The sequence below is a fragment of the Octopus bimaculoides genome, chromosome 1, assembly GCF_046866305.1.
Source record: "Octopus bimaculoides isolate indiv1 chromosome 1, ASM4686630v1, whole genome shotgun sequence".
NCBI lineage: Eukaryota > Metazoa > Mollusca > Cephalopoda > Octopoda > Octopodidae > Octopus > Octopus bimaculoides.
The window spans coordinates 193,200,524-193,220,523 of NC_142928.1; the positions used below are offsets into that span (position 1 = coordinate 193,200,524).

At 32.9% G+C, this 20,000-nt stretch overlaps 1 protein-coding gene across 2 annotated transcripts in view; it reads right to left on the reverse strand.

Annotated features, from left to right (window-relative positions):
* The window catches only part of LOC106877594 (alpha-catulin), a 338,021-nt gene that overhangs the window by 100,524 nt on the left and 217,497 nt on the right, over positions 1-20,000 (reverse strand). For both annotated transcript variants that reach the window (XM_052973445.2, XM_052973451.2), the window contains exon 4: positions 1,465-1,584. In XM_052973445.2, the coding sequence (XP_052829405.1) occupies positions 1,465-1,584 (120 nt within the window). The remainder of the gene's footprint in view (positions 1-1,464; positions 1,585-20,000) is intronic.

Genomic DNA, 20,000 nt, shown 5'->3' on the forward strand with positions numbered 1-20,000 from the left:
CAAGGATCAGTGAGACAACAATTGTATTAATTCTAATTTGCTATCAGAAATGGTACTTAGAGCTTTACAATAGAGAATCCAGTAATAGCAATGTGAAGACTTACTCAACATAATCTAGTTCTTGTAAACTAGCTACTGAAATAAAATACTATCAGGACTGGTAGGTGGCCAATAGAAGGGGGAAAAAAAAGAGAGAAATAATAAGAAATAATACCACTTGCTCAGCAAACATCCTTTCCAGATAATTTAGTTTCCATTTGTTCTTTATCTCATGCCTGTAAAGTGTCCATACCAGAAATAAATATCATAAATTTATATTTATAATAGCAACATAACTTTGCTTCAGAACAGTTGCCAAAAAAGCAAAGATCAATCTAATTAATATTATAGCCAATATTTTGACAAGATCTGTCAGTGTAGCCTAATTCACTCTTCAGTAGAAGTCGATACTGCAACTTGATTCAAATCTAAGTCAGAAGAGTTAAACTTGGCTGTTCTGCAAGCTATCACTTCTGATGAATAAAGTGAAATTACAATAACTTTTATAGTCAATGTACAGTTTCTACAGTAACAACTGGCTTGAAATCTAAGTCTAAGTTTGGTATTTTATGATTAGACTTTCAGCTGGTGATTGCTATATAACACAGAAACACCAAAAAGACCATTGCAACCTCTCCAAGACTGATGAGTTTGATGTCATTAGCACTCCATTGCAGATGAACACCTGCAGAGAAGACACAAACATGAAATAGGTTCTAGAGGGCTGATGTTCTGGGAAAAAAGGACGGGACATAGTGGTTAGTGCAGGGAAAGGAGACTGGATACACTAAGAGTGACAAGAGGTGGAAAGATGAATGAGTTGGTGGCATCTAAGTGGTGGGGGTAAGAAACCAACCAGCTCTGAGGAACAGAGGCCATTACAGTAACAATAGAAAAGACAAAGGAGAACCAAAGGCTGAAGTATGTACATTAGTGATTAAACTGCAATTAGTCAAGTGGCCCTTTTCTGGATGCAGTCCATGATACATGACATGTGCAGCAGTAACACTTTCCCAAATGTGGGATAAATGTTCCAGGCCTTGTAGAATGTCAGCAGTTGTTTGGGGCTGAAATATTGTATAATGAGACTAACTATTAAATGTCAACCAAGCTAGGTCAAAAGAATCTCATGTTTTCATTGTTTGTGTTTAGAGCATGTGATAAACACAATATTTCGAAAAGAACACAGGGAGCTGGTAAGCTGTTGGTAGCATCTGTTAGTTAATAAAACAGAAAATATTTTCCCTTTGGCTTTGTTATTTTTTTCTGTTTTTATTCTGCTGCAACAACCACAAAGAAAACAGTTTAGTTGTGTTTGTGAACTCTAGATTAGGGGTGATTAAAATTGAAAAACTGATAGAAGCCAAGAGGAAATATAAAAGTGAATATTAAAGAGCATAAAACATCAAAAAGAGAACAACTTACATTTTGTCGCTCACCAGTAATTTGAGCAAGACAAACCATCTCTTTACCAAAGTGGCTGAATGCATCCATGAAATCCGTGAAATTTGAAACGCGTTCTAATTTCACCAAACTGGCCAAAACCTGTAAAAAAACAAAAGAAATCAATTTAGGCCATTGATAGATATATACAATATTATGTATGATCCAGAAGCCATCAGAGGGAAACCAACTATGAGTGCCATGTGAATTTTGTAAGACAAAACCTTTGAACTTCCGGAACTGGTGTCATGAAAGATTAATTTATTTCAATTTATTTTCCCTTCCCTTACAGCATGACTGATTGAAACCAGTCATCTGTTATAATAAAAATGTAAATAATTTCTTCCTTTGTCTCTGATAAAGTGCTGAAAACATCATCTTTTCCACTTTTAATTATATATTTGAACAAATATGGTAACAAAAGGGTAAATCTAATTCAGTATGTCCTATAGTTGCTAATCGGTAAGTAGGGTACTACAGAAGACTTTTGTAGCATTTAAAGAACAAGCTCCCTTTTAAGGATCTTCAAAATGAAGGAGGAAGGAAATGTTAATAATGAAAGGTCTTCAGCTAAAGACACTGATTAAATGCTAAATTTAATTAAGTACAGCCATGTTATGGGTCTTCTGAGACGGGGCTGACCAAATCTACCAAACAAGGAAACTCTCTCTCTCTCTCTATCCATCTATCTAGCTCACAGTACAAAAGGCAAATGATTCTGTATGGCAGTGTTTCTCAACCTTTTTAACCCTTGCGTAACCCTTAAAATAAATTACGTGTCTCAAGGAACCCCTGCACAAAAAAAATTATATACCATATCTTTCTCATTTTTTTCATCGTAGTTCACATAGTAAATATATATATATATATATATATATATATATATATATATATATAAAGTCTGTCATACCGGCCATGACGAAGGGAAATAGCCCTGAAACTCGAGTCGCCTTTATATATATATATTTATATTTTTATATTTGATCCTTTATATTGAACACTCAATATTTCATCTACATTCAATACTTTCTTTCATGGTGCCATCCATTTTTATTTTATATTATATATTATATTATATATTGTATATTCCATATTCTATACCCCACATTGGTTCTGCAGGAATATAAATAAAACATAAAAAACAGACAGTGTTGGAACTCTTTTAAACAAAATAATATATATATATATATATAGTGTCCATAAATTACAGCATCACTAAATATATCCCCAATGATTGTTATATTTTTTTGATAACATAATAGGTTAGATCAGATGATGTCTATATTACAATAACCAATAATATGTTGTGCATATGTAGTAATATTATGATCATGAAATTAACATTAGCTTATCTCACTCTTTCTCATGGAACCCCTAGGAACCTTTTGCGGAACCCTAAGGTTCTGGTGAACCCTGGTTGAGAAATGCTGCTGTATGGCAATAAATGAAGAAAATGGGCAATAAATGAAGAATATGCCATGTTAACTTACAAGAAGATAGGTGTGTGTTACAATATTAAGAAAGTAACTGTGAAGTGAAAGTATTAACAGAGATATGCAATAAGAGGGAAGAGATGTGTAATGCAAATAACTCCAGGTACTGGAGTTGATAAAATAAAGTGCTAGGTAAGTAAATCAACTTGTCCACTCCTCTCAAAACTGTTGCCCTTGGACCCTGTTCAAGTTGAATGTTATGATCTTAGTTATTTATATACCAATGGAAATTGGGTAACCAGACTTACAAGTCCTGGGGTTCAAGAAAATAAACAAAAACTAAACCTACAATTATTTGCAGATATGCATACCTGCAATAAACTCCCCTCATATTGTGTCTATTAATGTTGCAACTCCCGTTTTGATCAATTATGTAATTCAGATATCCTTTATGATAAAATTAGGAAAATTGATTACATGTAATTTTTATTTTATTTTGTTTTCTTTAATCATGCATACAACTTGCCTTGCAAATGTATTCCAGATATAATGAAAAAGTTAATCTTTGCTGCAATAACTCTCACTTGCCTTCCCAAAGGAAAAGTGAACCTTTGCTGATGATTATAAGTGGAATAACAGAATTGCTTTGGTACGGTCTCAAAACCAATGAAATATTGAAGAGTTCACTAAGATCTAAATCAATGGAGAAAGCTATTGAGAAATTAATATACAGGAGTCATCACAGGGAGAACAATTTAGTTCAATTAATAGTTAGCCTTAATACATTTTATGCCACACAGTATCTTAACTCTCTTATCTATTATATATGGAAGAAAGAAAAATGTATGCATTTTCACATTTTCTTATCTAACAAGTAGTAATTCTAAAGAATTACATCTCTTAATAAATATTCTAGCAACCAAGGATTTCTAAGTATCTAAGAAATCTAAATTGAAGATTGTGTAGACTTGACAGTAATATGATTAAAGTAATACAATATTGTATCACAACTGATAACTGTAACTGCACACACAAACACACACATCATTATAGTTATCTATTCCAAATATATCCTATGAGAAGAATGAAAAACAATAAGATATATCACAAGGATTCAGCCTGGCTTATTTATAAATATGTATTTTAATAATCAAATTGTTTACCACACATTTATATTTGAAGAAATTTAGGTGATAAATGATCAAAATTGCACAGTACAATATTCTATAATCAGTATTGATTTTGTATCAAAAATAACCTTCTTTTCTTTTATACAATAGAAACGCGCACACACACACACACACACACACACACACACATTACTGAAAATTTGGACAAAATTGTAAAGAACTAACATCAGGAAGAATATTTAAAAATTTTCGTATATTTATTTTTTCAGTTCCATCAAATAATTTGTGTATATAAAGCATAAGGAGTGTGTATGTATGGATATGCATCTAAAACAAATGAAAAAATATATACACACCTTAAATCTAATTTCAAAACAAATTATACACAAATAAATAAATAAATAAATATGGACATTAATATTAGATATTAGAGTTTCATTAAATCAATTACTGTATATTTTCCATTATTTAGCTATCTCATTTTCAGTCGTCATAGGTGAAAAGTATAGGAAATGCAAACCATAGAGAGATAACTTTAATAAAACTTTTCAAAATATATATAGAGAGAGAGTATGTGCATATAACTCTAGGGATAAATGCATACAGGAACAAATATATACAAGCTCTGATGAGCTGTATAATTAACATGAAGGATATTGAATTTACATCTGCACTCATAAAAAAATTTGGGTTATTTACATACAGAGACAAACATTCAACATTCTCTTTGTTCCTTCATTTCTCTATACCAGCATGGGTTGGACGAACATATGAAGCTTTGTTTTACAGTCTATGACCCCCACTTCTTATCCACTAACCCTTACTTGTTTTTTAAGCAATGCCTCTCAATCTCAATGTCTTTTGAGGGTGCAAAGCCAGCAGATGATTTATTGACAGGAGAAATGATGTCACTGCTTGTTGCTCAGCAATCATCAGAAAAAGAACACATATAAGAAAAAAAAACAAAACAATAGACAACACACGCACGTGTGCATGTACGTGCACACACAGCAGGATTCTTTTCAGTTTTTCTCTACCAAATTCACTCACAAAGCTTTAGTTGGCTCAAGGCTATAGTAGAAAAGACTTCCCAAGGGTACCACAAAGTGGGACTGAACCTGAAACCATGTGGTTGGGAAGAGCATTTCTTGATTGCACAACTATACCCGTATCTATGGGGTGATAAGAAAAGTGAGACAGGTTAACAATATTAACCTTTGCTAGTAATAGGTGTAACACACCAATATATTCAAATACATATGAGAAATCCGATCATATTTTCTAAGATCTTGCCATCAGATTTCATTTGGCAAAACAAAAAGAAATGTATTTAATGAGTGCACTCAGTGCTTATGATTCAAAGTTAAGTAAAAAATATAGCAAACCCACCACAAATAAAAATTTGGCTGAGAGGGTCTTTTTGGGGGGACTTGAAAACTTTGACTTTTTAAAACTTGGTTCATAACTTGCCTAAAAGACAGATCAGGTATCACACTTGCTTCAAGGTTTTCAGTTTAAAAATAAATAATGTACTTTGTTGCTTATTTGTACAAATTTTCATGAAAAAAAAAATTTAATGTACAAATGTAGAGATGCTTCAAAAAATGACTAAGTTCAGTTAATTAATATGCATAAATAAAATATCTTGAATTTTGATGAAACTTGGCATGCTGGTCATTTGTGTTAAACTATACATCTAATTAAATATGCAAATTAATTTGTGTTAAACTATACATCTAATTAAATATTCAAATCTCAAATATGCAAATGTGGCGATAATCTTTTAAATTTCCAGTTGGGTTACAATTAAACCTATTAAATATTTTACTGTTTTTGAGTAGAATTATATTTCTTCAACTGTCAATAATAGCACAGAAGACAGTACTGCAACTAACTTTTCTCGGCCATCTCCTCGCATACTACTCTCATTGTCCAAAAACTATGCATACACCAGTAAAACCATGAGCTTTGTAGATTCAAAACAGATGCCTCTTTCTCTCTCTCTTTTATTTTTGGTTAAATTGATGAAAACAGAAATGGAAATTTTTGCTAGATGGTTCTACTGTTCAAAAATTTGGAACAAAAGTATTTTTGAAAGACAATGCAAATAAAGCTTGCAATGGTCACATGTCTGAAAACACATGCAGATTTCTTGAGTATAACATTCAAGAATATTTCATTTGCATGAGCAAGTCTTTTGAAAATGCTGGATAGTTGATTAGTGTGCATTTTATCCTTGGAAAATTGCAAGTTGTTTCTGAGCCTCATAAAAACTAACCAAATTTATATTTATAAAAGAAAGAGAAACAGGAAAAATTTCTGCAGAAGCCTCCAGTTACAAAATTGGCCACAGTATTGACTCTTGATAGCATATTTTTGTTGAAATCCATAGCCTTTTGTTCCAATCAAATTTGGAAATACTGAAGGATTTAATAGAATGACTTATTAAGCTAATGTTAGGAACATAAATTAACATGGAATTTTAGCTAAAGGTTTTAAATTAGATCACTTTAAAACAAAGCTTGCATCATACAAACTGGGTGGTGTAAGGTAGATGGGTATTGAAAGGTTTAACAAATACAGAATCTACAAATAAGTAAAAAAAAAAAATTTGTATCTGCTTCGTTTGATCACAAATCACTTCTTAATTTTCAAAAACAAAAAAAGAAATCTATGTCCATACATGCATGGCAGGTTTCATGTGAAGATGTGCTACATAGGTTAGTAAGAAAGAGTTACATTCGATTAGGCTTTGTGAAAGATAAAAAAGAAATCTATGAAGAACTCATTATACTCTAAATGATTGGACCGTGAACATTGAAAAAAAAAATAAATAAAAAATGTACAACCCGTTTCCATGGAAATTACATTATATTTCTGTTGATAGACGTTAAAGAGAATCTGAGAGTCTGCAAACATGTCTCGGCTAAAAGAGAGCTTCGCTAATCAATGTAGAAATGAAGAGAAACTGACAAAAACACAAATCAGCATCAAAAGACGACTATGAACTGATTGGTTATTTTCTCTGTTCAGAACATTAAAGATTGTGACACGTGTAGATTAAACATTCACACTGGAGATCAACCTAAGTTCTTTCATCCTCCTTATCTTTCTTTCTTTCTTTCTCTCTCTCTCTCTCTGAGGGGTCTTCTTATCAATGTGATGATAGTTAATCTTAGCTGTACAATTTTCTTTTATCTTATGACATGTCACAATGGTAGAACAGGATAAATGGGGTGGTCACTGGATGATTCCAAACTTGAGTTGATTTAGTTTCGATGCTCCCACTGCATTAAATATGTTAACTCTAAACGGTTTAATACACAGTCAGACAGGCTGAAGGTGCAACTCATTGAGTGGTGGGTGGAGGAGAGATAGATATACTTAGTGATTGTGAGTGAGTGAGTATATTACATTATCAAGTTCAGCCGAATGTAGTAGACAGAGAACAGAGGAAACAATAATGGAGAGAGGCAACTACAAAAGCATCAGTTGAGGGACCAGGTTATGAAAGTTACCGAAAGAGTTGGTTAGGAACAGAATTAGCAAAGACAAGATGCAGTTTGTGCTAATAATACAACTACAAGAGCAGTTAGGAGTCTCTGTGACCTAAAATTTAAAGACTTGGGGAAGGTCTTTAACAGAGCTCCACTCTATGGCCTGATCATTGCCAGGGAAACCAAGAGTAGATGACTGGCTTGTAAGAGCCATACAAGCCCTGTGCAAAAGCTAGGACAGAGTTAGCAATGAATTCAGTATCGAGTTTAGAGTCAAAGTATGGAGTGTCAGTATTCAGTTCTCAGTCTCCTCTCGTTTAATATAGAGAGCTCCAGGTCATAACTGAAGAGCTTAAAACTGGTCATCCTTGGAAACATTTGTACTTACTAAATTTAAAATTTAGAGAGAAAATTTCAGACCTGGAAAAAAAAAATCCTAAAATTTAATGGTTTCAAAGAAAACAGAGTAAAGACTGAAGATGACAGGACCCTATTACTATCCACTTTGTTATGCAGAGAAAAGATAGATAGAAATTCCATATGGAGTCCCCAAGTAAATTATGGACACATGAGAGCTGACAAAAGACTAATGGTGATTTTGTGGTTTTTAGAGAGTTGGTTCAATCATAAAAACTTTAGGTGATATTACCCAGAACATGTACATTTGTGATGGGTCATCCTCCAAGTTGGACCATTTTCCATTACTAAAAGGAAAACCCAGCCTTCATTGCATTCTTAGTTACAATGTGAGGAATATGTGTGTAGTTTCCATAGAAAACTATCAGTGATTGTAAAGTACAAAAAAACCCACTCCATTTTGTAGTGAATTCAGTGAAATTTAGCAAAGTGTTGTGATGTATCAGAACTCTATAGATCTCTGCTATCATAACATAATTAGTAAGATATAAGCAAACAAACTATCACTTTGGATAACCCAAGTTCACATTTTTAGATGCAAAAAGAAAAACCTATCATTTCTTGTTCAATGAAAGAATGTAAATAAAATAAGTTTTCAGAAAAAATTATTATTATTATTATTATTATTATTATTATTATTATTTACTTTAATCTCATAGAATATGTCAGAAGTCATACTTTTAGCAAAACCACATAACTTGTTATTAGCAATAATGTGTTGCCAAAGTCCGAATTACTTTACTGAATACAAATATTGATATCATTTTTCCCCAACTTTACTTCCTACAGAATCTGCAAGATTACAATGTTTCATAGGGTTAGCCCTTAGTATTTGTTACTATGCCAACTAAATAGGAAAAAAATACATTTATATATATATATGTATATATATATATATATATATATATATATATATTCACATACACACACACACACATATATATATATATATATAACACATATAACACACACACACATATATCACACACACACACATATATCACACACACACATACACACACACACATATATTATACACACACATATCACACACACACACACACACACACACACACACATCAAAATAAAAATAAAACTTTATTTGATTTTTAGTACACCACACTGAGGTGGCAGGAAGTCGTTGGGAATTGTTCCAAAGAGAACCTATAAATGATATTTAAATGAACTACCATTAAAAGATTTGCAGAAGGAAAGTCCAAAACTGTAGCAAATTACACATGAGAGAGAACAATTTAAGTTGATAAATGCAAGTAATATTTTGTTTAGTGTAGCATTAAACCCACCATATTTACATTTCTGGCAACCACAAGAAATAGAATACAGGCAGAGTATGGAGACAATACAGAGCAGAGAGGTAAGGTAGAGAGATAGAAGATAGAGTACGATCAAGTTTGACTTTGAAAAAACAAAAAAAAAACTGATCAATTTTGATGTTCAATACAAAGCATTTGTAGTTTATAAGTAAACCCGTTTAATAGCAAACCATCTGAGATCAGCCATGGTTGATATGAGATTTCAATTGGTCAACTTCAGGCTGATGTGAGAGAATTTCTGTATGATCACTGAACTTGCTTCACTGTATTTCACTCTGCCTTAGGCAATGATATTAACCCTTCTGTTACTATATTTCTATTGAAATACAGTCTTTGTTTCAGTTAATTTTGAATCTAATGAAGAATTTAGTGAAATAACCTTGCTATATTAAGCTGTGTTTGAAACACAATTAACATGAAATTTTAAAGGAAAGTTATAATTCTGATCACTTTTAACATAGAGAGTGTATATTGTAGAACCAGAAACAGAAACAGACAGATTGGTATCAGAAGGGTTAAAACATGGGCTGTAATGAGCCAACAAGGGTGGCTCTACATGACTGTTCTATTACAACGAATCATATACTATCATCTTTTATAAAAAAAAAAAAAAAAATGACAGTTGTTTAGTTTATTTTAGGTCATATTGGAGTATTACATTTTTTTTTTTGTAAAAATATCTAAATACAATGAGCTAAGAAGTAAAAGTTATAAAATTATGATTTATAAAAGTGTCAATAGAATTACCGATGAAAAGCATTTAATCTAGTGAAAATGTTAAATATTACCAAATAAAATTCACATTAAACTTTTAATGATTTTCAAATTTACATTTGATTAATCGTTAATAAGTTATTGATTAAAACTCTAGTTTAAATGGGCTTTTTATGGCTTCTCAGAGGATAAAGAATAACATCCATTGACTTTCGGGGGCTTCAAAGAATGGTGGACATGGAGAAGAAGCCATGGTTCATTGATTCTATAGTAGGAAGAAATACATTAGAACTGGAGAACAAATAAAGGAATAAAGGGTTACACTTGTCCTCATAGCTGGAGGGTTGAAAGCCACAGGCATGACCACCACTACTCACCACACACTACAGTCCCTGCTGCAGCTGTACACTTCATCAGAACCTTTCCTATCTATTTCTTGATGTCACCATTCTACTATCTTTGTCACCTGTGACATGAGCCTGCTTCCTGTCCATCCACCCCCTGAAAATGTGTTAATGGAGTCCTGAAATCAACATGCACACATATAAAATGGGCATGCTCTATTTCCCAATTCCTCTGATAAAACCTTGGTTGGTCTGAAGCTATAGAAGACAACAATTGATGCTCAAAAGGCCATTAGGCAGTCGATTAGATCGACCCAGTATGCAACTGGTACTTAATTTATTGACCCCAAAAGGATGAAAGGCAAAGTCGACCTCAGAAGAATTTGAACTCAAAACATAAAAACAGATGACACACTGCTAAGCATTTCGCCCAGCATGCCAGTGTTTCTGCCAGCTCACCACTTTACAACCATTAGATATTGTCAAGACAAGGATACACACAAATACACATTTATATGTGTGCATGTGCACACACAATTTTAGTTTCCATCTCCCAAATCCACTCACAATGCTTTGGACAGCTTGGGGCTATAGCAAAAGACCCTTGCCCAAAGTACCACACAGGGGTATTGCTCAAAATCACATGACTGGGGAGAGATTTTTTTTTTTTAAATTACAAATACTTTTAAAAAAGAAGTTACTTTTTATCCTAAAAGTGAATGTTTTGTAACATATTATTCAGTCAAATGATAAAAGCCCAATAATAAATCTATGTGATATCAATATGTTCTCCTCCTCCTCCTCCTCCATACAAAGTCTACAATATTTAGTGAAAATTGGTGAAGTTTCCTAATTGGAATTTTACTGGATTTCTTCACCCTGCTTTTATATGAATATAATATTCATAGTTGTTGTTGCTGAATAACCACAGGTTAGTCCTGATCAATCAGTTTGATCAAACCATCCTGGCAATGACCATTTGCCTTTTAGTATACCTAGGTTTACATTCCCTAACATGACATTTTTTTTTTTTAAGATGGTAGGAGTATACCAGATCACCTTGAACCTTGTTGATCCTGGAAAGATTTGAACTTGTGATGTAGAGGACAGAAAAAGAAGTTTTCCCATACATCATCCTGTGAAACACCTTGACACATCATTCATGATGCTTCATGGAGTTATTAAGTGTTCCAGGTTTTTCAACACCTGGCACCCTCACCCAGCCAGGGCTGCTCAAGCCCCAGTTTGTATCTAGTTATGCTGCCACTTCCACCTCCTCATCCACAGCCACTTTGAGGCAACCTCCATGACCTCCATGACCTCCATACCCAACTTGATTGTCTTCTGCCTACTGGCCCGCCATTATGTCCAGTATGTTTAGAAGAACCTAATTTTCTAAACAAAACAATAATATATTTAGGTGATCAAACTGAGAAATAAATATCATAGAATTAATTAAGCTATATTCCATTTTGGAATGGTAATTTTTTCCTCAATAGTTAATTAAAACTAATTAGTGTGAAACACCAGCATAAAAATAACATGCAACAATGAACTACTTCAAAGTAGGGCACTCCATTTCCGGCACTCAACTATCTCAATTGTTTACAGTATTTAATATTCAGATCAGAAATGAAAAGGAACATGGTAATGGAATTTTGGGAAGAATCTTACACTGAAAAAAAATTTTTAATAAAAACAAAAAAAAAGAAAGAAAGAAAAGAAAAATTAAAATACAGCTTTAATGTGTCATTAGTGTTTGCATATTTTCTGTGCAGGTTTCTTAGTGGCTTAGTTACTGTCTGGTTGATGTTATTTTGAAGAAGAAAAAAAACTTTAAGCTTCATATTATGTAAATGATCACATAAACATTTTTTCCCAATGGGATTTGGTATATCTCGTAACCTACTATGTTAACAAAACTCAAATTCTGCTTATCTCTTGCAAAACATAAAATTCCACTTTCATTTTATTTATTTATATATATATATATGCACACACATCTATATAACACATTGCATATGTTATGATTAGCTATCTCCAATGGCCTTCTCTCTTGGAAATCCAATACAGTGTCTGAAGATATAACTAAGCAAGATAACCATTTGCATTAATCTTAATCTGATTTTCGTTACTGTTTGGGGGGGAAAAAAAAAATCTTGGTTGTTTAGATGGTGATTTGCAGAGAAGAGAAAATCAAAAATGCAAGATCAGTTTTTTATTTTTTTTATGACAAAACTTTCTACTGACTAAAAATCTTGATGAAAACAAAAAAGTCTCAAAAATGTATTCAACAACTATGTTATATACAAAACCCCAAAAAAAACCCAGAAAAATCTAACTTGCTGGAATTGTTGTTGATGAAACAGAGAAACAAATTTGCCAAAAAAATAAAAAATTAATTTTTAATGTTAAACCTGTTGATTTCTTTTTGCTTTTGCATGTTAAATTCTAAATTATTGCTGAGAATATTTTTACTTGTCTATTTCTTTAAAGACTTATAAAGAATGTTTTTTAAAAAAATGTATGCACATTAATCTGCCTCCTGATATTTGCTTTTAAATAATCATTTCTAATATTTCAATAAAGATTTAAAATAAGCAGCAGTGTAACTATCTTCAATGCTAGCTTCATAAAAAGTACCTTTTATTGTTAAGCTTTTATATAGCATTGAGGTTTCAAACAGAACACAAGCATTGTTGACAGTGCCATTAACCCCTATGATACCAACCAGCCTGGTTCTAAGATACAAACTCCCTGTTCTAATGTGAGCTTCATTAGACATTTTCAATCAACATCTTTTACTAATTTACATTCCAGACAACAGCATAATAATGATAAAAATTATTCTAATAATTTCGTTATTATTTTCATAATTAATAGAAATAACGACTGTGTTTCACCAGAAATATGATAGATAAAAGGGTTAAGAACATTATGTGTAGCAAAAACAAAAGAAAACATTTAAAAAATTATAAAAAAACAAAAGTTGAGAAATCAAAAAACAAACCGGCAAGTTTAATTTCTATTTTTCATAGATATCAAAAAAGTTGCTATTCAGTGGAATAAAATGAAATAAGGCTAACTTTTATTCCTGTAATTTATCATCAAAATAATTTTCATGTTTGTTTGATGTTCATTTCCTCCATACTAGCAGTGGACAAAAGCCAGATGCCCTTCCAGTTGCTAACCCTTACCTGTTTTACAAGATAGGGAGATTTTTTTTATATACTACATGTCTTTGAATGTTGTTGACTGGGAATATCAACAAACATCAGTCTTTTTTTTTTTTAAACTTTTCACACAAAGCAAATAATGTATATGCACAAACAGATATACATTTACACACAAGTGTGTGTGTGTGTGTGTGTGTGTGTGTGTGTGTGTGTGTGTGTGTTGATGTCCACTTTGGCACCTCATCACCACTATTTTTATCTCTTTCTAGTTCCACCCTTTCTTCTATAATGTGAGTAGCTGTGTAGCTCCCCTGCAGCATAAACTTGCTCTAGACCATTCTCTCTCATTTCACTTGGAGTTTGTAGTTTTGCAAGTGGTATAATAACCTTTGAAAAAATGCAACCAGAACACATTGTTAATAGGTTGGCATTAGGAAGAGCATCCAGCCATAGAAACCATGCCAAAGTAGGCAGCATGGTACAATGCAGTCCCTGGAATCACCATATCCTATGAAACTGTTGAACCCATGCCAACACAGAACATGGATGCTAAATGATGAGGACCACACACACATAAGACAGTTTCTGTCTACTAATTTCACTGTAGTCTAAGGCTTCAAGACATTTTGCCCAAGGTGCTATGCAGTGGAATAGAACTCAAGCCCATGTGGTAACAAAGCAAACTTCATATCCATGCAGCCATGTCTGTAACTGGCTATGAATGGGAAATTAAAATTTCTGAAAGTAACTGCAGAGAATCTGAAGAAAATTAGCAGTCTTTTGTAATTGTTACTATCAATGTTTTGTAGGATTATATTAAAGAGATTTAGTGCTAAAGTAATGAAATTAAGATGTGGAAAAGATAGGTAGGATTTCGAAAAGAAGTGGAAATAAGGGAGTTGTTGAATGCAATAAAACAATCTAATGGATATGTGTGTGAATTTAAAAGATAGATTGTACTGAAATCATCATTCCATGTTTGCAGGGATCACATGGAATTCATTGAGGCAGATTTAATACAGTCAGATGTCCTTCCTGTTACCAACTTTCACATCTTTCCAAGCGAAGTAATAGTTTCCCTTGACCAGAAATGTTTCTCATGAAAAACTGTGAATGCACAACATTGCTTATATGACGATAATGCTTGTCTACAATTATCACAGGCTGTCAAGATGAGGGCACACACAAACACATACAATGGGCTTTTTTCAGTTTCTATCAATCAAATCTACTGACAAGGGTTTCATCAGCTAAGGTTTTAGTATAAGACACTTACCCAAGATGCCACACAATGGAATTGAACCTGAAACCACGTGCTTGAGAAGTGAACTACTCAATTCAAATGAGAAATATTTAATAGTGTAAGAAAGCATGTTATGGTAATGTGAACCTGAAAAATGAGTAACCCATCAAGAGTTGATAAAGGTTAATCACATGATCACCGTGTGACCAACCAGATTATCAGATGTTTTTCACATTGCACTTTGTGTCATTTTAGCCTTTGAATGATGCCACCACACTGGCTACGGAAGCAGGCTAACATTCCCCCAAATTTAAAGGGGGACTGGAGCAATGTGAAAAAAAAGTGTTTTGCTCAAGAACACAACATGCCATCTGGTCTGCAAATCGAACCCATGATCTAGTGACTGTGAGTACAACAGCTTAACCTCTAGGCAATGTGCCTTCACAATAAAGGTTAATATTGAATATAAAACAAAGAAAATACCAAAGTTCTAATTGGTGCAAATAGATCTGAAGGACTGAGGCAGCTGAAGTGTGGTTAAATTTGAGGTTTTACAGGCTTAATACCATCATGAAATGATATACAATCTGAAATGATATACACGTGCGCGCACACAGAATCACAGAAACAGAGGAGGAAAATAAGTGAGTGCATGTACATATATATTTTGAGAGAAGGGTTAATGTGTGATGGTGAACTTGCTTAATATAAAATCAACATAAAATGTAATTTTGCTTTCAATTTTTTTCTTTTTAATTTTTGAATACTGTTGTTTTTGTAAATTTCATTTTAAGATAATACAAATTTACCTTGCGAACATTATTATTAATTTCATCATTTTGTCTATAAGTAGCAAGAAACTTGATAAAAGTTAAATTATTGTATGCTACAAGCCTTATTTCCTGATATTGCCCATGATGGTAAAAATATACTTCTAAAGTTACTCATGATCATATGAGAAACACGATATTCTATAATCTTCAGATTTTACACTGAAAATATACTTAAGACTTCAAAGCAGAAAAGTAATCAGAATATATGTTTATATAATCAACTATAAATTATAATCAGCGAAATTTGAGTGAAAAATTACTTTTTTTTTTTTTGATGCATGAAAGATTTTTACATTAATTGTAACTATATCAATGGAGGAAAAAAAACATTTGTTTTTAAAGATGGATTGATGATGATAAATGACTGAATGAATGGTAATCTTAACCTTAAAAAATGTATGTTTAAGGTTTAAATTAAGAAACAGCTATCTTTAATTTTTATCTTAATTACTGCTCACATGATTGAGATTAATTATTTCTCTCTCCCACCCATCAGGTAACAAAAATAAGCTATTTTTAATGCCCAATGCTCCCTCCAGCATTCAATTACATCTACTCTTAATTAAAGAGACTCCAGGGTTGAGAGAGAGAGAGAGAGAGAGAGAGAGAGAGAGAGAGAGAGAGAGAGAGAGAGAGAGAGAGAGAGAGAGAGAGAGAGAGAGAGAGAAAGAGGTTCGATAAATATAGAATATCTAGGAATGAGGAGACACCATGAATATAAAAAGATTTTCCCTACACAGGTGTAAACTTAAATGAAATACATGTCATAAAAATTCTATTTTGTGATAAACCCTTCAAGTTCGCAAAGCTAAATTTAATACTAAATCCCTTCTATCAAAATCAACAAAGTGCAACATCAATTCCTTAGTTTGATAGAAATAGAATGAAACTGAGCAAATTCTAATGTTGTTCTTAGAATAATTGCTTTTAGCAAACAAATAACACAAATACTGAAATACATTTCAAGATTACTTGTAACGTTGAAGAACTAGAATTCTTATGCTTACATAAAGTAATTAGATTAATTTCATTTATTTACACTGTAATTGGTTTTACTTAACATTATTTCATGGAAGGCAAGTGGCTTAGTGGTTAGAGTGCTGAGACCACAATCATAAAGTTACTGGGCTCAATTCCTGGAATGAGTAATGTCATATGTCTGAGTGAAGCACTTCATTTCAAATTGCACTAGTCCACTCAGCTGTAAATGGGCACCAATTGAATGCTAGTACAGCCTTCTCTTCCTCCAACACCATATCCTCAATGTTCTATTAAACCAAGATGATTCAGCATGGTTTATTATTGTCATGGCTGGGATGAGAAAGCTTATATGTCTACTCACAACTACATCAATACCTACAACAATTAGAGAAAGCATTGAGACCAGTTACTTAACCATACTCAAACAGAGGTGATGGCTGGTCCTACTTTATAGATTTCAATTAGTTTTCAAGAGAACAAGGTCCATCATCATCAGTTACCATCCATCTCCCATATCCGCATTGGCTGAACAGAGACAAGATCTTATGAGCTGCAGGACTGCTTCGGTCTCCAGTGTTTGGTTTGGCATAACTGAAAGCCTTTCCTGATGCCAACCACTTTACAGACATACTGGGTGGGTTTTGTTTTTGTTTTTTTCTTTTCTTGAGGCACTAGTGAAGTCTCTAAGTAACTTCCAAGACCAAGGAAAAACTGTCAACTGAGTGAGGAGTGAAGTCGAGAGGGAGGTGGATTTATGCCAGGTGTTGAGAGGTTAAAGTATGACAGGGGGACAGGCATAGTTGTCCTTGTTATAGAAGAGATATATAGCTACCCTCCACTATATCATATAAAGGTGGGTGGGAGTAGCTAGAAAGACGAGAATGATGATGAGGTGTCAGAGGGTAGTCTCAAGATATCATGAGGAAAATGTATTTTAGGTCTTGAAAATGTGAAGTGCTCATCAAAGGACCATGTACGTATGTGTGTGTGTGTGTGTGTGTGTGTGTGTGTGAACATAGAAAAAATATGGACAAGGAATTGGGAAGAGTAGATGGCTATAGAAAAATGTAGTGAATAGAATAAGGGTGGAGGTGTGGTTGATAATAAATATCAGCATGGCAGGAAGGAAGGTGAAAGGATAGGAACTGCTCAGGAAGAAGGAGGTAATAAGTTGATAAGTGGCAGTACGGGGAAGGGAGAAAAGCAAGGAAACTTTGAGAAGGAAAAAAAAAACAAAATGTGATAAATAAATAAGTTTTATAGGAAAACTTCTATTTGACATATTTATCGTTTGAGAAATTAACAACCAGCAGCTAAAAACTCTTCTTGATAGCTTAATACTGGTTGCTTTTAAGTCTCCTCAGTTTAGCACAAAATGGCAGCAGCTTGTTGTGATTGGCTGACATTTCTAAATCAATGAACACACAGACATTATCTGTCCTGTCAAAGCAAATCATTTAGCTTCAATGAATTCTCCAAGTTCAAATTATTCCTTTTCATCTCATTAATGTCTGTGGCTGTGTTATAAAGACACATCCATACACTTCTTCATTATAACCACCAATGCAGCCAGCATACAGTACTATCTTTTCCATTTAATCCTCGTTGACATAATGGCTATTGTTGAAAATGTCTAAATCTACATAACCCTACTGAGCATCTGGTTAGGGGTTTGTTTTGTTTTTGACGCCATATAATCCATTTGTCTTATTTGCACAAACATTTATGCAAATCATAAAACGCCAGACTTGTGATATTCTATAATAACTACCTTACATAATCAACAAGTCCAGTTTTAAATATAGAAATGTAAATTGAATATATAGACAACTAAATGGGTGTTTGAATATAGAAATTAAAAAGAATACTGGTATTGCAATACTGTCGATGTTCCAAAATATTTTATTCAATAATAATAAATATATGTGAAAGTTATCCATAAAAAATATATCTACTTGGATTTGTTATTTACAAAAAACCCATATTCATATTTTAATATCTCTTTCAGATTATACATACACACACATATATATATGTATGTATGTATCAGAATAGGCTTGCTAATGAAAACTAAGCTAGCTTCATAAATGGAAGCCAGTTTAGCTAGTGCTACTTAATGATTCCTTACAGGTATGTCTACATATTGATGAATGCGCGCGTGTGTGTGTGTTTGTGTGTGCACGCGCACGCATGCATGAGTATGTAACAAGCAATCTATATAGCTCTGGCCTCTTTGATAGTAGGCAAGTTTATTAAGTGCAAAATTGGATACTAAGTAGATAAGGAAATGAAATGCAGCCAGGAGGTAAATTGCAGCCAATAAAATTACTTCTATAAACTTTAGTCAATGCTTTCAGGCAATTAGAGCAAAAGTAAGCAAAACCAAATGAAATTCATTAGAAAATTCTCAGTTTCAAATTATCTCCCTTATTAAATGTAGTTATTTCAGCTATGATATTACAGAATAATAAACCATGCTGAATGAGTTGAAGAATGTTTGTTTTGCAATTATTAACATTGTTAATAATTACAGCAGGATATGTAAGGTGGTAAGCTGGTAGAATCATTAGCACACTGGATGAAATGCTTAGTTGCAATTTGTCTATTTGTTGTGTTCAAATTCTGCCATGGTTGATTTTGCCTTTCAACCTTTTTGGGTTGATAAAATAAGTATCAGTTAAGCACTGGAGTCAACGTAATCAACTTACCACCGCCTCGAAATTGCTGACCTTGTACCAAAATTAGAAACCAATAATTCCAGAAGGAGGTTATGACAAACAAAACCCTAATGACTAACCCTTATGGTACCAGCCTGCCCAAGACTGCTCCTGGTTCTATGACACAAAGCTTCTTGCTTTAACCCTTTAGTGTTCAGATTAATCCGTCAAATGTAATGCTTATTTCACATTATTTTGAATTATTCAAGTTCAAGACGGATGTTCACAATATTTGCTTGTAACTTTGTTAATTTTTTATATACAGATTTGAAATTTTGTCAGTGGGTGCTTGTATACCAGTGGTTTATAGTTATGTGATTTTAGCTGATCTTTCTGATTAAATTTGACTTTTATGGGCAGATAAATTTAATTAACAAGTGTAAAAGCAAGAATATTATGAATAAACACTAAAATTGAAATTCTTAACACTTTCAATACCAAACTGGCTGAAACCACCTCTGGCTCTGTAGTACAAATGTCTTATTTTCATTAGTTTTCAATTAAAATCTTAGTCACAATTTATGTTCCTAACACTAGCTTAATGATTAAGTTATTTTACTAAATTCTTTGTTATATTTAAAATTAATTGAAAGAAATAGAGCATCTCAAAATAAATATGGTAACAAAAGGGTTAATGCATCTAACCTGTTTGGTTTGTTACTAAAATTATCCCAGATGTCAACCACCAACAATTTTGCC